The 16,984-nt window shown below is 43.2% G+C and overlaps 1 protein-coding gene across 2 annotated transcripts in view; it reads right to left on the bottom strand.

Annotated features, from left to right (window-relative positions):
* Positions 1-706: 706 nt before the first annotated feature.
* Positions 707-16,984, bottom strand: part of ATG4B (autophagy related 4B cysteine peptidase) — a 93,386-nt gene continuing 77,108 nt past the window's right edge. For both annotated transcript variants that reach the window (XM_082250065.1, XM_082250064.1), the window contains 6 exons: positions 14,818-14,975; positions 14,363-14,441; positions 12,067-12,212; positions 11,933-11,989; positions 11,740-11,833; positions 707-1,480 (listed from right to left, as the gene is read on the bottom strand). In XM_082250065.1, coding sequence (XP_082106191.1) covers positions 1,407-1,480; positions 11,740-11,833; positions 11,933-11,989; positions 12,067-12,212; positions 14,363-14,441; positions 14,818-14,975 — 608 coding nt within the window. In that variant the 3' untranslated portion in view covers positions 707-1,406. The remainder of the gene's footprint in view (positions 1,481-11,739; positions 11,834-11,932; positions 11,990-12,066; positions 12,213-14,362; positions 14,442-14,817; positions 14,976-16,984) is intronic.

The following is a 16,984-nucleotide window of genomic DNA, read 5'->3' on the forward strand; positions in this document are numbered from 1 at the left end:
CTATTCTAAATTCAATGCAAGACTTTCGGTCTGACATCTCATTGGGCCCTGCACTCCCTAGAAGTTATCATATGCTCTGTAAATCCAAGCAAAGTTGTATTCAGATGCTATGGATGTTTTTAATCTTTTGTTTTACTGATTGTAAAGTTGTTTTATTGTGGTCTTATTTTGACTAGACCATTTACAATACCGATTGAATATGTTATATATGAGAAACATTGCAACAATAAAGAAATTTAAAAAAAAAAAGACAGATGCAAGTCAAGAATCTGGTAGGTGACCCACTTATATAAGTTTTGATGCTGTAAATATGAACATTCCAATAACACTAACTGGATACATTAGGTGGCACAAATTTTATTATATGCTGGAGACAAGTTAAATGATTTTTAAGTATTAAAAGCAAAATAATACAGGTTTAAATAAGTTTATGGTAACCTTTGTATGCTACCTATAAATAATGGGCATTGCTGTATTACAATATATGTCGGAATACACCAAACTTGAACTGTCATAGTTGTAATGGTTACAGCATACTGTTAAACCACATTCCAAAAAACATGGTCCTTAGAACATACTCCCAGTGTAAACAATGAAACTGCTTAAAATATAAAAATAAAATAAAAAAGGAGAGGCCAAATGGTAACTGACAGTTCTCCATCGTATGCCATTTTCTAAACACATATTTAAAATCGTAAAAGTACCCTTAAAACAACAGCATATATATGAGCTTTATGTATCATCTTCACACAGTGGAGACACTTCAGAAGCTTCTCTTTGCACTGTGCATGTAGGACTGGTACATGTACATAAACAGCACATCTCACCTAGCTACTACTTGACCATCTTCTGAAAAGCCACAGACTGTTACACAAATCCAGCATTTTGCTGCCAACAGTTCATTTAAAAGCTCAGGCTGAATAGTGAATATGCTTATTACAGTCACTACAACTCTTACACTTACAAGGTATTCAATTCTCTAGCCTTAAAAAAGTCCCAGCAGCATATCACTGTTGATTGTTACTTTAAAAGGATCGCCAGTCATGGTGCCCACCAATTCGTACTTGCAGACTTCTTTCCTTTTCTTGCTGGCAGATTAGCGGACTCATTCTGTTGATTCCTTCTGCATGGAATGTAATGGAGCCAAAGCAGGACACTGAATCCTGACAGGTCCGGTCCGTCCAGTGGTAGGCACTGCATTACAACTCAGGATTTAGTGTCCAATATTCTTTTTTTTTGGGGGGATTTGGCAAGTGGAAAAATCCAGATTCCGCAAAAAATAAATAACCAGCAAAATTCAGTTTATTAACCACAAGGAAGCTTTCCCCTCCATTGTATTTAGAAACATTTAGCCTTTTTAACAACCTAAAGCTCTCCCACTGTCCATTGTCATTTGATTTTTTGCTTCAAAAAGATAAAATTTCAAATTCTTCATCTTCAGAATCAAAGAACCTGTCAAGGCGATCCGCATCTGAGGAATCTAATACCAAAATGATTATTTGCTACTATATACATAACATTACAAATGCAATAATTTTTTTTTTATATGCAAAAAAGTCACGATTAATTTTGTCAGAAATTTAATTTTTTACCAGTAGGAACAAGACATTGCCCCAAATGGGCCACTTGTTCCAAAACACAGCTTGTATAAATGTAAATACTGCAAGTCATTTTCCACATTAATATAAATTACCAGGGATATTAGAGGTGGCCACAGAAATCCTTTAGAACCCTGATGTTACATGGGTAATCCTGACGCTGGTGACAAATCGCTAAAAGACAGCTTACTCGTTTCTATGGATCTGCTACTTCGCCAGCCACCTCAGCGATGTGATGCTCCCTCACTACCAAGGGAGATTCTGGGCCAGTGAGGAAGCATTTCCACACAGGCAAGTGGAAGGCTCTCCAGTGTAACTCTGCAATTTGCAGCTGGTGACACATAGGCTGATGTCACAAAGGTGACTTTTGACAAACACTATGTGGCCTTCAACTTCTAAGATGCTTATAAAATTATGGTAACATTTATGTTTAAGCATGCTTTTCAAGTAAGTAAAGCCTTAAAGGTGTTCCTGAATATCTGAAACTGAACTATACCACGTGGATAATAAAATATTGCCATTTATAGAGACTATGTAGCTAATTAATAAAGATGTAAAGCCTGTTCACTTTGCAAATTGACTTTCCACTTGGCTTAGTGAACGTGATGAAAATTCACCGTCCAATGTGGACATGCTTCATTCATTTTGTAAATCAAAACAGACATTCTGTGTTTGAAAAAAAAACGCTGCGGGTATATAGTGCAGACACCTATGGGCTTAGCAGCGAGTTTTGACACTCTCCAGAAGTGTTGGATCTTTGCATGCCACAGCAAACCTGTAGTTAGACGAATCTGTACTTTAGACAAGTTGTAAACTAATGCATCTGCAGCAGGTTTTGTTCTAGAGTCATTTTAATCCAGTTATGTTTTCCTTAACTCATTTATTGTATTTTAAAAACATCTAGTTTAAGTACAGCATTTGTCTTTATTTCATATTACTGTAACCTTCTATTGAAGCCTATCTCATCCTTTTTAACACAGAGGAACCTTTGAAATAACTTTCCAGTCTCAGAGAATCCCTGCTAAAAAATACTATATCTACAGCTCATGATCTATTAGTGTGATGGTCACTGGGAAGAATGCTCCTTAAGCCTAGTACTATGGGCCGAATATCAGCCTGTGTGTGCGGCAGCCACTTCGGCTTCTGTCGAAGGGGCATGACCAAAAAAGGTCTGCAGTTCGGCACCTGCTGAGAGCACTGACAGGTGTCTTCTGCCAGGGGGCCGCCCCCTGTCAAAACACAATAGTTTACTGGGGAGATCGCTATACTAACATCAAATTGTTAGTACAGGATCTCCTCCCAAGCGCTTCAGGTTTTTTCGTTCAGCCCGCTGGGTTGAACGAAAAGAAACTGATCGTGTATACTAGGCATTACACTTGTGGTCATTGGAAAGAATTATTCCCTTACAGATAGCTAAACAGATCAATGATGTCAGTGGGAACTTATCTGAGAGGCAGAACTTGCTTATTGCTCAAGGAAACCCCAAGCGGCCTTTTCGTCAGCGGCCTTTTTACGGTGACGAAAATTAAATGAAAAAGTACACCATGTTTTCGTCCACTGACGAAAACTATGAGGAAAATCAATTAAGTTTTCATTAACAAATGAAAAACAAAATGAAATTGTGAGGCAGGGATATTTACCCTCATGAACTTTGGATGGGAGGGAAGCAGCACCAATCTAAGTGCAGTATGTGAAGCAAAAAGGAACATTTATTATTAGGTATTGCACTTACAGGATAAGACCAAGTATATGGCATGTAAAAGAGACCATCCAGAAAGGACTTTACTGCTTGGAGAGCTGGGTTCTGCGGCATCCCACATTGCCAGCTTCGCAGGTAGCTTCCAGTGCTTCGGGGCAGTGGGAAAGAGAACGAGCATCACAAGAGAGAGAGAAACACTGCGGTGGGCATGGTTGTGTCATGCGTTCGGAGCATGCCTGCTCCTTCCTCAGGCCTTCGGAGTAGACATCTCAGCTGAGGTTAAATAGGGGAAGCAGTGCCAGTGGACAGCAAGGCTCAGCGCACTGGCTCCAGCTATAACCCCACAGAAATAGCACAGTGAGTGGCGACCGCAGGAACATACCAGTGGTGTAATACAAATGGTGATTTATTCATGACAAACAGCAAGGAATTATAGTATAAAAACATAAGATCAAAAAGTGAAAAAAAAATATAGAAGTATTCAAGTAAAAGATAATGTCAAAAAAATGAATTGGTCCAAAAAAAAAAAAAAAGGGAGTAAAAAATAGGATAAAAAAAAAAAAAAAACACAATGGATGGGGGTCTAAAAGATCAGGTCTCCATCCAGAGGGACTTCGCTGCTTGGTCTTTTTTACATGCCATTTACTTGGTCTTATCCTGCAATACCCAATTAATTTTCCTTTTTGCTTCACATATGCACTTAGGATTGGTGCGGCTTCCCTCCCATTCTTTTTACCTACAGAGCCACTTCCTAATCTGATGGCTGGCTGCCTATTCACTAATAAATGCATTCGATTTTAGTTGGCTAAAAACTAGATTTTTGTAAGAACTTACCGTAAAATCTTTTTCTCTGAAGTCCATTGACAGACGCAGCTCTTATGCTTCTTATACCATTGGGTTATGCTGCCCCCTACAGGAGTAGTACTAGGCAGGAAAAAAAACAGTTTACTATGCCTACGGGGGCTGTCCCTATAGACATAACCCCACACACCCTGCTCCAGCATACCAGTTTCGTTGTAAGCAGTGAGAAGAAGACACAAACCATCCCCATATCAGAGGGGCGAGTGCAGCGTCTGTCAATGGACTTCAGAGAAAAGGATTTTACGGTAAGTTCTTACAAAAATCTGGTTTTTAGCCAATTAAAATCGAATGCGTTTAGTGAATAGGCAGCCAGTTTTCTCTATCGTTCATTGACAGACACAGCTCTTATGCTTCTTATACCATTGGGATGTCCCAAAGCAGTGTAGGCATGAGGGGTGGGAAGAACGCAAACCAAATAGTTAACGTAAACTTCAAAGGCTAAACTTAGCCAACTGGGTAACATGAAGCTCAACCAGGAACAACAGGGGCTCACCCATGAAAGAAAAAAAAAAACCCTAAAGAGAAACAAAAGGAGTCCCTTTTAAACAGCACCCTGCAAAACCTTAGCGGCCAAAGGATGCATCTGAAGATACCAACAAATCTACCTTGTAGAATTTTGTAAATGTGTGTACAGACGACCAAGTCGCCACCTTACAAACTTGCACTACGGAGACCTGTTGGCGAAAAGCCCAAGAGGCACTCAGCGCTCTAGTAGAATGCGCCTTCACAGGGAAAGGAGGAACCTGACCCTTCAGTGAACAAGCCTGAACCCCACCGTCTGCCTAATCCATCTGGATATAGTCGCAGCAGACGCAGCCAAACCTTTACAAGATCCCTCAGTAAGGACAAAAAGAGCATCTGATTTCCTAAAAGACTCAGTGACCTACAGGTAAACCCTGATCGCCCAAACCACATCCAGAGAGTGCAAAGTAATTTCCTTGGGATGCTTAGGCTTAGGACAGAGTCAAGGCAGCACAATGTCTTCATTTAGATGGAAATCCAACACCACCTCAGGGAGAAAAAGACAGATTAGTTCAGGAGTACCACGTAGTCTGTGTGGACCACCAAATAAGGCGAACAACAGGACAGCCCTGCCAATTCAGACACTCTGAGAGCAGATGTAATTGTCACCAGAAAAGCAACCTTCTGGGATAAAGTAAGCAGAGAAATCTCCCTAATGTTCTCAAAAGAAGGCTTTTGAAGAACAGGCAAAACCAGATTGAGATCCCACGGAGGCAACAGGGATCTCCTCTGGGGAGCCAGGTGATGCACCCCTTGAATGAAAGTGCGAATAAAGGCATTAGCAGCCAACGGACATTGGAAGTAAAAAGCCAAGGCCGACACCTGGCCCATAATAGTGCCCAAGGCCAACCGCTGCTTAACCCCTTTTTGTAAAGGCCAAAACCCTAGCTATAGAAAACAAGCGAGGGTGCAGCTTCAGCGATTCACACCATGAAACATACGTTTTCCATGTACGATGATAAATATTCCTAGAAGTCGCCTTCCTAGGCTTCAACAGGGTAGGAATCACAGATTCAGAGAGACCCCTATCTCAACATCTGCCCTTCAACAGCCATGCGGTTAAAGCCAGCGACCGTAAAGCAGGATGGAAGATCAGTACCTGGGACAGCAGATCCTTCCTCAGAGGAAGTCTCCACGGACCAATTTTACTAGGTCTGCGTACCAAGACCGACGAGGCCAGTCTGGGGCCACCAGAATGACCCCATACTGGCTCCAAGGAGCCACCAAGGCGTCTGTGGCGTCAGCCAGAGGATCGCGAGACCTGGCCACAAACCTCTGGACTGGTTTGTTGAGGCGAGCCGCAAACAGGTCTACCTCTGGAGTTCCCCACTGGACACACAGGAGATGAAACGCCTCCGGATGAAGAGACCATTCCCCTTGATCCAGTACCTGACAAATTTAGGTAATCCGCTTGCCAATTCTCCACACCCGGAATGTGGACTGCGGAAAGAGCCGTAACATTGTCTTCCGCCCATACCAGATTCTTGGCCACCTCCTTGGCCACCAGGACACTCTTGGTGCCCCTTGATGTAAGCCACAGCCGTAGCATTGTCTGATTGGATCCGAAACTGAGAACCGCAAAGCAGATTCCTCCAGTGGATCCGGCAAAGTGTGATTGCTCTGAGTTCCAGAATATTGATCGGTAAGGAAGACTCCTCTGTTGACCAGGTCCCCTGGGCACAGAGCTTCCCCAGCACTCCACCCCAGCCTGACAGGCTGTTGTCCGTGTCGACCACCGTCCAAAACAGTGGTAGGTAGGACTTTCCCTGGAGTGGCATGCTGTAAGTCGCAAGTGACCGGAGCTCCAATGGACCGTCATCCTAACCCCACGATCCTGCTTCCCCACGGGCATATAACTTACGACACTGACACCTTGCGATCCCCGGACACTGTAGCGCCATGTCTCTGCCTAAAAAAAGCCTCGGACCCGGCGGCTAAGCTGGAAAAATTCCGCCGGCAGGACAAGGAGGCCTCTTCTCAAGATGGCGCAGAGCAGAGCCTGGAGGCGGGGACGGCTGCGGGAACAGACACGGCCAGAGTACTCGAGGCCATATCAGCTTGTCAGGCAACCCTGACCACAAAAATAGAAGAAGTCAAGTTTGACATCTCCTTGATAAGACAAGATATGCAGAAACTGCGTGCAAGGGTCACTGAGACAGAGCAAAGGAATAGTGGAGTAGTCCACTGACTGACTGCAGCTCCAGGTAAATCAAATCCTCCAGAAGCAGGATGACATGGAGAACAGATTGCGCCGCTGTAATCTGCTCTTTATTGGTTTCTTATTCTTATAAATTCATTAGAGTAGGACTGCAGGTAATACAGGGAGCCGTGGAGTGGCCCTGCAGCTTTCACATGCGTTTGCAAATGTGTGTTAACTAAACCCCTGTTTTGACGCAAACTGTTAGACAGGTTAATTTGGTTGGTAAGCAAACTGGCTGGCAGATTGAACTGGGAATTTTACCTTTGTTTGTTTCATGCTCTTTATTGGTTTGCCTGAGGGAGTGGAGGGCGCTGACCCCTCTACCTATCTTGAACAATTGCTGATTTAAAAACATATGGGAGGGAGTCCTTTTCGCCCACCTTTGTGGTGGAGCGAGCGCATCCACTGCCGCAAGGTGCACCCCCATGCATCTTTATAGCCAAATTTTTTAATCTACAAGGATAGAGATGCGATCCTATGCCTGGCAAGAGAGAAGGGGGAATATCTCACTCGGCAATGGCAGAGTTGCAATCTTTCCGGACTTCTCACTGGAGGTCCAGAGGAGATGCAAGGGCTTCCTGGAGGAGAAGCGCAGACTACGTGTCAAGCACATTAAGTATGCCATGATGTTCCCGGCTCACCTTTGGGTGGAGGGTGAGGACCGGGTTCAAATTTTTGATGACCCAGAGTCGGCCATCTCCTGGCTAGAACACCTGGAGGCCAGTGGCTGAAGTGGATGATGGCCACTACACACCTTTAGTTGTCATTGCCTGCACTATTCCCACTCCCCGGCTGCTTATCCTGCTGGGACCCCCCTTTACTGTATTATGGGAGGATCTTCTTCCTTTTCACTGCCCACTGCCTGACTGAGGATTGTGTTTAGGTCTTTGGTGGTGCAGGGGGGCCCTGGCTCCTGGAAAAGCATCATCCTCGCTTTCACCTTCCCACCACCTATCATGAACCGTGGTGACGAGCTTTGAATTTCCTACCAACGGAGCACGTCGGGGTGAGGGCTGCATAGAAACCGAGTCCAACAATAGACTTTGCTGCCCAGCGATTTTTCCACTCCCGGCACCTGCTCCAGTCAGCTGCGCGAGCCCTGTTTTGTTTTTTCTCATGTTTTTTTCCCTGGCTTACCGTTACTACGCCTGTACTGCTCTGCCTTGATTTGAACGCACTTTGGTGGTATATCCAGGTATCCCTTTTTTTAGCTATGAACACCTCAGGGCATTTTTTGCGAGGGTGTTTTGGGATTTATGCCCGCACAAGTTGGGGTTGGTGCAGGGCAGGGTGGGGGGATAAAGTTTGTCGGACTGTGCAAGTTCTATTAATGTGCAAGGCTTGGAAAGCTATATCTGATTGTAGTAAGTGGTATCACAGTGTATTCTCCTACAATGTCTTCTTTACTATGATGGTCTTGCTCTTATATATTGCTGATTATTGCTGTGGGGGAAGAGATTGAGATCCTAGAGGCTCTAGCCCTTAAATGTCTACTAGCTCATCCATGGCCAAATTTGAAATTGCTGACATGGAATGTCAGGGGTATGCGGGATAAGATTAAGCGGACTGTTGTCTTCGCTCACCTTAAAAAATTACGGGTGGATATCTTGATTCTGGTTGAAACCCATTTGGAGGGCCGCATGCAGTTATCGCTTAAACGCCCCTGGATTGTCTGGATGTATCATTCTGCGCTTACCTCCCATTCTAGGGGCGTGGCAATTCTCATGGCTAAGTCGTCCACTTTCAGCTTCTGGGATCTCGCATCGACCCCCTGGGCAGGTTTTTTTTTTTTTTTACATGCCTCCATTTTTGGGAAACACATGCTACTTATGGCTTTCTATGTGCCCCCCCCCCCTTTTCGAATACCATTATTTTGGAGAGCTTTACCTATATGGCACGAAATCCGGCACTGCCGGTGGTTTGGATTGGGGATTTTATTAATGTTTTGAACCCTGCTTTACATAGGCTGCACGCTAACCCCCAATCCCAGGCCCCGGCATCAAGTACTAGATTTGCCCATATGATCGAGGGATTTGGGTTGGAGGACACCTGGCGGATTAAATTCCCCTTACAACAGAATTACTCATGCTTTTCGGCAGTGCATCATAACCATGTCCCGCATAGATCTTATTTTAATATCCAGGACCCTATTCCCTAGACTGGCGACTGCAGGATTCTCCCCTAGGACTCTCTCAGACCACTGCCCGTATTGGGTTATACTTACCTTACAACATAGCAGGCCGCCTGAGAGGCCGGATTAAGGCTTGGAGACTTAATCCGGCGTGGCTCTCCCTGTTGTCGGAGAACGCCTTGGATGATAGATGACGCCAATTTTACGCGGATAATGAGAACACGGCCTCCCCGGCAGCGGTGTGGGAGGCATTTAAACTATTTGCTAGAGCTACACTGATGTCCCAGGTTAAAGCACCACTCACTGTGGATGAAAATCGCGGAGGCCGTGGCCTAGTTCCCTAGATCCAAATCTCCTGGCTTAGATGGCCTTCTTGTTGAATTCTATGCTCACTATTCTAAATTTCTCCTCCCAAAGCTCCTCTCCTTATTCAATTATCTGTTTGAGGAATCCACCCTACCACCATCCATGCGAGAGGATTTAATAGTCTTGATTCCCAAGCCGGGCAAGGACCCTCACTTGCCAGAATCTTACCATCCCATCTCCCTGTTACAGGTGGAACGTGAAGATCTTGGCCAAGATACTGTCGCTCCGACTTAATCAAGTTATCCTATCACTAATACACACTGAGCAGTCCGGCTTTATGCCGAGCAGGAATACCTCCTTTAACCTCCGCAGATGGTTTATGAATTTACAAGCTGAGCATGAGAGTTCAGGTAGGAGAGTTGTGGCGACACTGGACATGGCCAAAGCCTTTGACTCGGTGGAGTGGTACTTTTTGTGGAAATGTCTGGAGAGTTATGGCTTTGGACCCAAATGTATAAAATGGGTACAATTACTTTATAGTGCACCAGTGGCGAAGGTTCTGGCCAATGTCTGGACCTCTGCGGAGTTCTCGCTCTCTAGGGGAACCCGACAGGGGTGCCCTTTATCCCCTTTGCTCTATGCCCTAGCGGTGGAGCAATTGGCCACTGCAATCAGGGCCCATCCTGACATACATGGACTGCGACAGGGGTCCCTCACGGAAAAGATCAGCATGTATGCTGACGATACACTGTTATATCTGGAGGACTCAGATACTTCCCTACTGACAGCCCTTTCTCTTCTAGAACGCCACGGTAGATTTTCCGGCCTCAAAATCAATGGGGACAAATCACAGATCCTTCCTCTTAGTGAAAACCCCAGACATGACCCCTGCAAACCGAACCCTTCAATGCGTTACACGTATTAAATACTTGGGGATCCACATTACTGTGCACCCATGTGTTGGATAATATTCAACCTCTCTTCCAACTCATTAAGGAAGGACTTGCCTTGACACAATGCTGGCAACTGGATCCACCAGGATAGAGCAGACCTCCTGAGTAGGTTCAGTGTATCATTTTGCCTAAAGGCTGTGGATCCCTGTTCCATTTGGCAAGAATCTCTTTTTGCAGAGGTCTCGAGTGGGACTGAGCAAATGGAACCACCTCGAAGGTTGATACCATCAGACCCAGGGCTCTCATGCAAGTCCGTAGTGAGGACAGATCGGTTTTCAACAGCAACTGGATCGCTCCCTGCAACTTCTGAAGTTTTTCCAGGGGAAGAAAGACCCTTGCCAAGGTGGAATCTAGAGTCAGCCCAGATAATCCAACCTCACTGAAGGAGTCAAAGCAGATTCTTTGAAATTGATAGTCCATCCGAATTCCTGAAGGGTCTGAACTGCAATTGACAGGTCGTCCAACAGAGCAGAGTGAGAGCCTGCTCCCAATAGAAGATTGTCCAGATATCCCAGGATCGCAATCCCCTTTTGGCACAACAAGGCCAAAATCGGGGCCAGTACCTTGGTAAAGACTCTGGGAGCGGAGGCGAGACCAAATTGTAAAAAGCTCCTCTGCCACCACAAAGCGGAGAAATCGCCCCCCTCCCCCCAAGACCACTAAGAGATGGGGGGTTGCATTTACTCACCATACCATGGACCGGGTGGGCTCCGCTCTGGACAGACCACCTCCCAACCGGAGTGGGGGTGCTGCCAGCCAAGAGGTACGCTGCGACTCAGGGCATTCCAGGTCGTCACGTCCCAGCGAGACATCCACTCACAGGCTCGTCCCCATCCAAAACCGGGGCTCTGTCGTGGCGAGGCCTAGCGTGGCACTATAACAAGCTCATGCTCGTAGGGCAGGCTGGGAGACCTTAAGGATTTAGATTATCCAGTGCGAAACCTATCGCTTGTAGTTCATCAGGGGGATCCCCCTAAACACTAACTAGCAGAAGTGTGTAAAGAAAATAAAACAAAATATTCTTTAAAAGAATAAAAAAAAAAAAAAAAAAAAAAAAAAAACAGACCGAAGTCCCAGCAGGAAACCTAGGTCCTACTCCTTCACTAAGCAGAAACAAACTGGTATGCTGGCCCAGGGTGTGTGGGGTTATGCCTATAGAGACAACCCCCGTAGGCGTGGTAAACAGTTTTTTTCCTGCCTAGTACTACTTCTGTAGGAGGCAGCATAACCCAATGGTATAAGAAACATAAGAGCTGCGTCAGTCAATGGACGATAGAGAAATGATTTTATTCAAACAAAATGTACTAGAGATTTTAGTCGACTATTGCTATTACAGATGACTAAAATGGGACTAAAAATTAAATTGACATTTTAAGTCAAAAGACTAACTAAAACTAAATAGAAATTCGATGCCACAACTAATATTGCTTCCAACGTTCCTTAAAGGACTAATGAATTAGCAGTAATACCTGGTGTAAGATTAAGTACATCCGGATTGGATAAATGAAGAGGCAACTGATCCACAACCTCAAACATAGGTAAGGCTCCACAAGTATGGTATAACTAGAAATAAAACAAATAGCACTGTCATTATGGTTTAGATCTCGTTATATATATATTATTTTGCATCTCCTATCGCTTTACAGCTCTTCTAGTACAAACCTTTCTGATACGTTGACACCAATCAACAAAATCCTCCTCAGAATTGCAGAAAAATCCCTAAAATGCAGAAAAAGGACTGTGGTCAGGGTTAATGCAGGAGTTCATATAGGGTTCTGTGCTAGAGTATCACTCACCACTGCAATAGAGGGGTCAATCTCAGACACATGCATTCGACATGGAGGATGCTGACAGTGGAAGCTATCATCTATTATATCCCCACTGTCACTGGGTTCCACAGAGAGCTGTGTAGTGTGAGGATCCAAGTAAATCAGCTCATCCCCTATAAAATTAAGAATTCTGATTTAATGGCATTGTGTGGTAATTTCATTTATATAACAAGGTAAAAATCATATTAAACATACACTCAGACAGGCTAATACTACTAAGCACTTTACAAGTTAAAGAAAAAAAATGTTCCTCCATTCCCAGCAGCCTTAGTTCAGCTCATAAAGGGTATAAGTGCACACAAAAAGATATTTTTCTTCAAATACAGAAAAATATCAGCTGGCATACTTCTGAAAATGCGACTTACCTGAATTTCTCTGGCCTCCCTATCTTTATACCCATTCTGGATTACTGAATCAAAAAGCATTCAAGCATGGATATTAAGCAAATGGCATTTTCAGGGTAGGTCAGAAATGCCAAACAACATGAATAGGTTACGACAGATGTATTCTAATATCATTCTGCAACAGGCTTTCTTAAAGTGATAATAAAGTCTCTTTTTTTTTTTAAACAATATACTTACCTGCTCTGTGTAGTGGTTTTGCACAGAGCAACTCAGATCCACCTCTTCTCAAGTCTCCCGCCGGCACTCCTGGCCCCTCCCTTGCTATGGGGGCACCTGAGCCCAGCCACTGCTCTGTGTGTCCATTCAAACATGGAGCCACGGCTTGCCCCTGCCCCCTCATTCCTCATTGACTTTGACAGCAGCGGGGAGCCAATGGAGCCTGCTGCCATCTCAGCCAATGAGGGAAAGTCCCGGGACAGCCGAGGCTCTCGTGCAACATCGCTGGATCGAGATGAGGCTCAGGTAAGTATTAGGGGCGCTGCTGCACAAAGAAGATTTTTTTTTTTTATCTTAATGTATAGATTGCATGAAGATAAAAAAAAAAACCTTCTGCCTTTAGAATCACTTTAGGCTGTAACAAAAAAAACCTTTGTTTTTAGGATATAGATATAGCTATTGTGTAACCACTTTTGCATATGACACTGCTTTCACTGAAGTAAATGTAAGTTTACCATAAAACTTAAAATGCTTCCCTAGGAGCTATTAGCGGCTTTCATAAATACTATGTACGCCTATTTACCATTCAGCAAGTGGCCTTTTACACTGCCCTGGCAAGGAAAGGCAGTCTGTCCGCCCGAAGTGCTCCATAAGGAAATTAGGGTCCCTGCATGTTGAATCCTGGAGTAAAAGGTAGATGAAGGGAGGGTGTGGGGGAGAAATGCAGGGTGGACTGGCGTTATTTTTATTATTACATTGCTGTCACATTTCTCATATATTGTAACAATTGCCTGTTTTCTATCCAAGTTTGGTCACTATTCTTTTTGTTGTCCATATATTCTGACAATTACTCATTTACAGGCCAAGTATTGTCAGTAATGACCCTTTTCTGCCTTGTCAAGTTTAGGTGGTTATAAAGGCTAAAAAGGTGTTTCACCTTAATGCATTTTCTGCATTAAGTTAAAAAAACCTTTCAAAAAGCAGCTCCCCCTAAAATCACTTACCCAGAACCATTCTCGACCAAGTGCTGTCCCATCTGCAGCAGCTCTTCCCTCCTCTCAGGCTTGGCTGAAAGCAGCAGGATTCTCTCCGTCAAATCCTGTGAGGAACGAAAGGGGGGGCTGAGCTATGCTCTTTGTGTGCGTCTACAAACGCACATAGCCCAGCTCGGGAGCGAGCCCACGTCACCTGCCCCATAGCAAGTGGCTTGCTATCAGGGCAGACACCGAAGAGGAGGAGCAGAGAGCGTCGGCCGTGGACCCCAGAAGGAGGGTTTGGGGCTGCTATGTGCAATACCATTGCATAGAGCAGGTAAGTAAAACAGGTTTATTATTTTGATTAAAAGAAAAAAAAGCTTTACAATCACTTTAATGCTGTTTATTACTCCCATTGTGTCCCCTACAGACCTGAGCCTATCAAACTACAGTACCGTCCCATATTTAGAGGTGGAGCACTATAGCACATTCAGCACATCAATTTTAGCCCGTTCCCTACCCATTCATTTCTGGCTCACCAAATTTGGAAAGATCCCAGTATTCTGCGGATAAGCTCATGAGACTTTTACATAACTATCCATAATATAAAAAAAAATATTGTGAAATAACTAGTATTTTCTTTCACTCCTCAAATTGTTATCACCAAGATCACTATATCTCTTACTGTTATCATTTGACTAAGTGAAGTTCATCAAATATTATACCTACCCACATATCCTATGAAGTAATAAGCACTATTGGGTCGACCACCAATAACACCTAATGACTGGGGTAGCATGAAGCAGTGCTGTGTCATGACAACAGAGATAGAAGAAATAAGATATTAATACACAGCTTTGCTAAACATAAAATTCACAGTAACAATAAGTTGTCTTAGAACAATGATAAAATAATTTAAAAAAACGAAACAAAAACAACATAAACGGAATTTTTGTAAAATCTTACCGTAAAATTAATTTCTCCGAGTCCTCCGACAGTCGCCGCCCCTCACATAGTCTTCACCAATGGGTATTGACTTCCGCTCCGCAGGAGTAGCTAGCTACTCCTGCGGAGTGGAAGTCAATACCCATTGGTGAAGACTATGTGAGGGGCGGCGACTGCCGGAGGACGCAAGAGAAATTTTAATTTTTTTCAAATTTAAAAAAAACTGAAAAGCGAAATACCTTCAGGGTCTCAATATAGGCTTCATTGATCTCACTTAGACCCAGTCTAAGAGGTATGAGTAAAACAAGAGGCTTCCATGGCATATCTGCTTCAGAGGCTCCAGTGTGACCATTGCAAAGCGATCCAGTATCACAGTTTCCTGTTCTGCACAACCTCCCTGCATATAACAAGGAAAGTATTACTGAAACACAGCACAAGCTTTACATACATACATACATACATACATACACACAGTGTTCAGCATAAATGAGTACACCCCTTTTGAATAGTAAGATTTTACCCAATAGCTCAATGAACACAAGAACAATTTCCACAATTTTGACAAAACTGAGTTTTACAGAACATTTGTTTAGCTCATGACACAAATGTAAAGTTAATAATATAACTTGGATTACAAAATCTTAAAATTACACTCAAATTAGTTGCAAAATGCAAATGCAAAAATTAATACTACACCCCACAACAAAAACTATTACATCTAGTATTTTGCATGACCTCCATGCTTTACAAGGACAGCACCAGGTCTCCCAGGCATGGAATGAAAAAGTTGGCGAAATGTTGCAACATCTATCCTTTTCTATTCTTAAAAAATAACCTCTTTTAGAGCCTGGATGCTGGATGGAGAGTGATGCTCAACTTGTCTCTTTAGAATTCCCCATAGGCGTTCGATTGGGTTCAGATCAGGAGACATACTTGGCCACTGAATTGCTTTCCCCCTGTTCTTCAGAAATGCAACAGTGGCTTTAGATGTGTGTTTTGGATCATTGTCATGTTGGAAAAAAAGCACACCGACCAAGGGCATGGAGTGATGATAGCATCTTCTCTTTCAATATACAGCATTACATCTGTGAATTCATGATACCATCAATAAAATGCAACTCCCTGACACCAGCAGCACTCATGCAGCCCCATAAAAGGACACTGCCACCACCATGTTTCACTGTAGGCACCATGCATTTTTCTTTGTACCCCTCACCTTTGCAACACTATACAGTTTTGAAGCCATCAGTTACAAAAACATTTGTCTTGGAATGGGAAAGGGGGTTTTCCTTTGTTAAGTAACGCCCTTTTATAATCAACTGTCTGCTGGACACCTATTTAATGAATTATTTGACTCATCTGTCTGTAGTTGATTTCTTGTTAATTAGGATTTTGTGGTCTAAAATTTAGCTTTGCTCCTAAGACTTTCATTGGGGTGTAATGTATTCATTTTTGCATCATGGTCTTGAAGGAATGGGTTAGGAAAATGTTTTTTCTGTGTGCAAATTAACAAATCTTGGTTGCAATCAATGACCCCCATTTGTGGGAGTAGTTTGAAGTATAGTGTCCCATAGAAAATGTTGATTGTGAAAGGAAAGTAAAGGTTTTCTGACAAATCTGTTGGGGTGTACTCATTTATGTGCAGCACTGTAAAATATATATATTATATTATACACATATTATATATATATATATATATATATATATATATATATATATATATATATATATATATATATATATATATATATATATACACACACACACACACACACACACACAATTATTAGGCAAATATTTTGACCAAATCATTTTTATGCATATTGTCCAACTCCAAGCTGTATAAACTTGAATACTTCTTGGATTTAGGCATATCAGGTGATGTGTATTTGTGTAATGAGGGAGGGTGTGGTCTAAGGAAATCAACACTCTATATCAAGGTGTGCATAATTAGACAGCTTCTCTTCCTCAGGCAAAATGGGCCTAAAAAAATATGTTTCTGACTTGGCTCTGAAAAGTCAAAAATTTAAAAAAATAGTCATCAGGATCGCATGAAACGTGTTATGGAAAAAAAAAAAAAAAAAAAAGGAAAATTAACTGGCAAAGATTTGAGAATAATCAAATGTGAAGCTATGAGGAAGCCATTATTCTCCAGTTCTGTCATATTCCAGAACTGCAACCTACCAGGTGTGCCCAGAAGTACAAGGTGATCACTGATCAGATACATTGCCAAGGTGAGGAAGGCTGAAACCCGACCACCACTGAACTTGACACATGAGTTAAAATGTCAAGACTGGGCTAAAATATCTGAAGGCAGATTTTTCAAAGGTTTTATGGACTGATGAGTTGAGAGTAACTCTTGACCGACCAGATGGTTGGGCCTCTGACTGGATCAGTAACAGGCAC

This window comes from Pelophylax lessonae (genome assembly GCF_965119305.1).
Source record: "Pelophylax lessonae genome assembly, chromosome: 3".
Lineage (NCBI taxonomy): Eukaryota > Metazoa > Chordata > Amphibia > Anura > Ranidae > Pelophylax > Pelophylax lessonae.